This window comes from Rhinolophus ferrumequinum, chromosome 5 (genome assembly GCF_004115265.2).
Source record: "Rhinolophus ferrumequinum isolate MPI-CBG mRhiFer1 chromosome 5, mRhiFer1_v1.p, whole genome shotgun sequence".
In the NCBI taxonomy this organism is placed as follows: domain Eukaryota; kingdom Metazoa; phylum Chordata; class Mammalia; order Chiroptera; family Rhinolophidae; genus Rhinolophus; species Rhinolophus ferrumequinum.
The window spans coordinates 26,984,354-26,990,353 of NC_046288.1; the positions used below are offsets into that span (position 1 = coordinate 26,984,354).

Below are 6,000 nucleotides of genomic sequence, written 5' to 3' on the forward strand. Positions count from 1 at the left end.
ATTAGTTCTCTACTGCACCAAAAGTTTTCAATGGTTCTTTAAGTGAATCTATAAGTGAGAGAATGGATTAGGTGATGGAAGTGAGGCCCTGTCTACTCTGAACATTACAGTGGCTTCTAACATGGGCCCAAATACCCATGCACAAAAGGGATTCCTTTTTGTCTCCTGAATAAATGTATCTGTTTACTCAATTTTTTTCCATTTTTATAAAAATATTCCCATGACATACTAGTCCTATATGTCATGCCTGACTTTAAATCTTCAAATAACTTTCTTATTAGGGGCTAATGCAGCTGGTGACTTTAAGTTGAATCTCGTTTACCATTTTGAAAATCAGGGCCCTTAAGACTTATGTGAAATCTACTCTCCCTGTGCTCTATGAATGGAAAAACAAAGGATTGATGACAATACATCTGTTTAAAAATGATTTACTGAAAATTTTAAGCCCACTGTTGATAACTGCTTAGAAAAAAAAATTCATTTCAAAATATTTCATACATTCATTGACAATGTATGGTAATGATATCTCTAGTTGATTGGGGCAAAGTAAATTGAAAACTTATGGAAAGAATTCACCATTCTAGATGCCATTAAGAATGCTCATAAGTCATGGAAAGAGGTTAAAATATCAACATTAACAGGAGTTTGGAAGAAGTTGATTCCATCCCTCATGGATGACTTTGAGGGGTTCAAGACTTCAGTGGAGGAACTAACTGCAGATGTGATGGAAATAGCAAGATATGTAGAATTAGAAGTAGAGCCTGAATATGTGACTGAATTGCTACAATCTCATAATAAAACTTTAATGGATGAGGAGTTGCTTCTTATAGATGAGCAGAGAAAGTGGTTTCTTGAGATGGAAACTACTCCTAGTGACGATCCTATGAAAATTGTTGAAATGACAATGAAGGATTTAGAATATGACATATGAGGTCTGACAATTGAGTTCACGAACTCATCCTAGAAAAAGTGCTACATACCTCATTGATGAATATCACTACAGTCAACTTTGAAGTACTCCCCTGGGGAAGCTGTGCAATAACACCAGTGCCGAGTCTGCCCTTCAAAGCAATTTTGGAACTCTTTTTTTGGAATGTCCATCAGAGCTGTCATTGTATTACCCCTGATGTCTTGAATATCATCAGAATATCTCCTTTCAATATTTCCTTTATCTTTGGGTAAAGAAAGAAGTCATTGGGGGCCAGATCAGGTGAGTAGGGAGAGTGTTCCAATAGTTATTTGTTTGCTGTATAAAAAACTCCCTTGTGGACAGTGCTGTGTGAGCTGGTGCATTGTCGTGATGCAAGAGCCATGAATTGTTGGTGAAAAGTTCAAGTCGTTTTCATCTTTTTCACGCAGCCTTTTCAGCACTTCCAAATAGTAAACTTGGTTAACTGTTTGTCCAGTTGGTACAAATTCATAACAAATAATCCTCTACTTTTAAAAATGGTTAGCAAAATTGTTTTGACTCTTGATTGGTACTGATGGAAGTTTTTTGGTTGTGGAGAATTGGCAGACTTCCACTGTGCACTTTGTTTCAGGGTTGTATTGGTACACCCATGGTTCATCACCAGTGATAACATGGCCCAAAACATCATCTTGCCTCTCCAAAAGGTCTTGCCAAACTTCAATTCTCCTTTGCTTTTGTTCATCAGTGAGCTCCTTCGGGACCATTTTTGCACACACCTTTCTCATGCCAAGATTTTCATTTCAGATTTTCCTGCTTCTCTATTGATGTTTAATTGGACTGCTATGCTTCTCACAGTCAGTCGATGATTTTGACTCACAATTTGATGATTTTTTTGCAATGTTTTCATCAGTTCTGCTCATTACTGGCCACCCTGACCTCTCTACATCAGTGACCCATTCTCTCCCCTCAGAAAAATGTTTAATCCATTTGTACACTGCCGTTTTCTTCATGGTATTATTCCCATAAACTTGGACTAACATGTCCCTGATAGCACTTCCACTCTTTCCAAGTTTAAAAAGAAATTTAATGTTTGATCGTTGCTCTAATTTAAGTTCAGACATTCTCGCAATGGCACACAAAAATACGCAACAACAATAATTAACGCCACTCAGCAAGATGCCACCACATATCAACAGGAACACAGCTGTGAAATACTGATATACCAAGGTTATGAAATGTTACTAAGCTGTTTGTACAGTGCTACCAATGTAAGCGCACAGTGGCAAGTTCACAGACTTAATTTTCTGACCTTGTATATTACAGTGTTATAAAAAGTTTATGAATAATGAGAAAAATATAATTCATAAGCTCACCACTTAAATTAAATACAACAAAAAATAATTCATGTTTTTTAGTCCTCATTACACTTTTACATATGTACAGCTTTACAAAGTGATAGTTGATGAGTAAACACATTTTTGTGATTTTTTTTACATAAAATGAGAACAGACATAGTATATAAATTACTTCACAGATTTTAACTTATTTAAATGAATTTGTCATATCCATTGCATGAATATGAAATAATATTATTTTCTTTATGTTACTGTTAATTGCTTATTATTGGAAACTTAGACAGCTATTCATTTTTTACTCATATATATATTCAAATGCACATTATTGTACACTTATCTTTAAAATTATCTTTAGATTATACATGACAACAATATTATATTAGCATCATGTGTACAACATAGTGACTAGACATTTGTATACCTTAGAAAGTGATCATCATGGTAAGTCTGGTACCCATTTGGTACCATGCCTAGTTATTACAATATTATTGACTATATTCCCTTTGCTGTACTTTACATCCCTGTGACTACTTCTATGACTGGCAGTTTGTAGTTCTTAATCCCCTGTACATATATTTTATTATTAAAGTGATTTGAGTTTTGATGTCACTTTAAATGTACCAAACTTTAGAAAACTCATATACTTAACATAGTCAACACAATGTCCATGCTTTTATTTATTCCCCTTTTAAAATGACTTATCAGAATCATATTTTTCTGTGTCATGGAAAAACAAAATGAGCAATATGTGTACTTATGAGGTACACACAAACTCATCAAATTATATAATGATTTTGAGATTGTACTATCAGAATCCAGATTATGCTACAACTTGTTTTTTTATGTGAAAGTACAAGAAAATAAATATTTGTTAACTTAGAACAAAACTAGACAAATACTATTTTTTCTTAAGTATCAATAAGAATTTACTTGAAAATAATGATATAATAAGTATATAAAAAGTAGACAAATAATGTCTTTTTACTTTCTTAAAGAGAACTTCAGGATTCATTGCATATTTAATAGCTAGTAATAATAACCTGATGGGAGTTAAAATACAGAATTCTAAAAATTAATTTAAAACAACAGAAGAATTTTTTCACTGATTTCATTTTTAAAGTCCACATATCACTTTTTGAAAAGTTAAACATGAGGAACCAAAAACACTTCCTTATTTAAAGATACATTGTCATAACGCTAAGCCATCTCTGTAGGTTTTCATATTTTGTAAAAAATTCAGTCAAGCAGCCAAGCACCTTATTTAAACAATATCGAGCATATTATCTAAAAATATCTAAGAGTTTTAATGACGTTTTCAGAAAAGTAGCTTGACACAGCCAAAATTTCTTAAGCTTCTGTATGTATTTCACAAGTTCTAAGATATAGTAAACCTTCTAAAACTACAGAAGCAAAAATAACACTTACCTATACATTTTGGTCCTGAATAATGAAGAGGTTCTTTTTCTCTCCTGCTCTGAGATTTCCACTCAAATGAATGACGCTCATGTATTATGTGTAACCCATGAAAGAGCTAAAGACAGAGGAGGAAATCCCATGTGATTATTATCTAACTTGTTAAACAAGTCTGAAGGAATCAGCTTGAACCCACAGTATGATTTGTAGAACATAATCCAAAATAGACAAGGTGATTTCACTTTATTCTGGTAAACTGTGATTAAACTCAATAACAGGTGACAGGTATTCTGTGAAAGTTTGCAACTACTCCAACATGCTGTAGACTCATTATTTTTCATTTAAAGAAGATGTGACACTTGCCCGTATTATTATGTTTTCACACACCTCATTCTTTGCTACAGCAAGCCAAGGACTATCAGAAAATACTTACCATACATTAATGAGTAGTACTACCTTTGAGTTGTTACTTCTCTGTGGTAAAGTATTGTTATTCTTTATAGTATATAAAACACAGATTCAGAGAAGTAATTGAGTAGGTGTACAAAGTTGTAGGATAAGCAAGCAGAATAGTTGGAACTAAAATTCACTTTGTATTTTTCTAAGTATGTTTTTTAAAAAAATATCTAACTCACTATTAATAGATGAGTGGACAGTAGAGCATAGTAGAGTATGAAAAGGGTGAGGGTAAGGATGGAATGTCTGGTGGTGTTTCCAGGAAAGGAGCAGAGTCTAGGAAATTATATAGGCTACAGTAGTGTGGAAGTGAGAAAAAACATTCTTGTCTAATGTGTTGGAAGGAAGTAGGAGATAAATTTGGAAGGTTATGCTGGAGTTACTATGTGGGAAATAATGAAGGCTGAAAATTAGAATGTGTAATAGAATAGACTGTGTGTTAAAACTTGAGTTCTAGTCTCAGCTTTTTCAGCAACTCATTGTGTAACCTAAGGGGAAAAAAAATCACTTTTTCCTCTATGAGTCTCATTTATCATCAGAGAAAACAAGAAGCTGAATCAGGTAGCCTTAGAGAAGATTTTCAACTCTAAAATTCTATGACTTTATTTTGTAAATCACTGAAAGCTGATGGCTAATAAATTCAATCCAGACTGAAACTGGAGAAGTGTTTACTTACTTCTACATTTTTTAAATATAAAATGCAAACCAGGCAATAGGGACATGAATGAGTGGGCTCCTCTCTGTCTTTCTATTATAATATTTTCATCAGATCCTATATCTCATGCCTGATTTTATGGTGCTTTTCTGTGTTGTTTTGTTTTCTTTTGTTTGTATTTTTTAGTAAAAAGAATGAAATATTATTTTTAAAACTTTTGAACACAGTTAACTAAATCATTTTCATTTCAATGTTAACATTTAAGTACTTCTCATATGTACAGGTCTTTTTCACACAGTTATACCATAATGTATAACTTTGTACTACGCTTTTTATACTTCATGTTATTTTATAAACATGTACATGTGTTACTAACTTTTATTTCTAGTAGATGTATATATTATTTCTAGTAGCTACATATGTATCAAGTAGCTGCATAAAAAGTGTCTTATAACTTTTTTATTTTGACATAATGTCAAATTTACAGAAAATTTGCAAATATAGTACATACATTCATAAATTAGTAGCAATTTTAATGGTTGCATTTTAAAGGGTGAATCATGTTACTCCGGATAGATTCATCATAAAATACTGAAACCATCTCCTAATATGAAATAGTTTTTTTTTTTTTTATTGTTGATGATTATTTCAATGACAACCTTCAGAAATATAGTTTTTCAGCCCAATGCTCAAGTTTTTTCTTGAAATAAATGAAAATAAAAAAATTTATTGGAACCAATTACTTAAATATTTTAATGGCTTTTTAAAACTGTACTTTTGGTAGTCATCAAAATGGTGGCATGAGGTGAGCCTCTGTAAAGCTCCCCTGGAATTTACAACTAATCGAACAACAATAACTCCACAAAGGACTCCCTGCACAGCAGACAGGCAAGATGAAGAGGCCCACTACTGAATTCACCTAAAGGTGGGCGAATTGCGCAAGCTGGGGAGGTGGGAAGGGAGAAGTGCAGAGACGGAGCCACGCGGGCGGGCGCAGGACGCAGACCTAGCTCAGTGCTCCGAGCTCGCTGTATCCCAGAACTACCGCAGCTGCAGGAGAGGGAAGAACTCGCGCTGCTAGGGCTCCGCTTATGGCCCACAGGGCTGAGGGGGCAGCATATAACACGGCTGAACCCAACGCTCACAGCAGAGACCTCGGAGCAAAGACTGAGGGAAGAAGGCTGAAAACGGTGGTTTAAGCCCTCACTGCA

General features: G+C 34.0%; 1 protein-coding gene across 1 annotated transcript in view; it reads right to left on the reverse strand.

Moving 5' to 3' along the window:
* The window catches only part of LOC117022404 (transmembrane protease serine 11D-like), a 46,772-nt gene extending 43,012 nt beyond the window's left edge, over positions 1–3,760 (reverse strand). Inside the window, exon 1 of the mRNA XM_033106445.1 lies at positions 3,691–3,760. Within this exon, the coding sequence (XP_032962336.1) occupies positions 3,691–3,698 (8 nt within the window). The 5' untranslated portion in view covers positions 3,699–3,760. The remainder of the gene's footprint in view (positions 1–3,690) is intronic.
* Between the last annotated feature and the right edge of the window lie 2,240 nt (positions 3,761–6,000).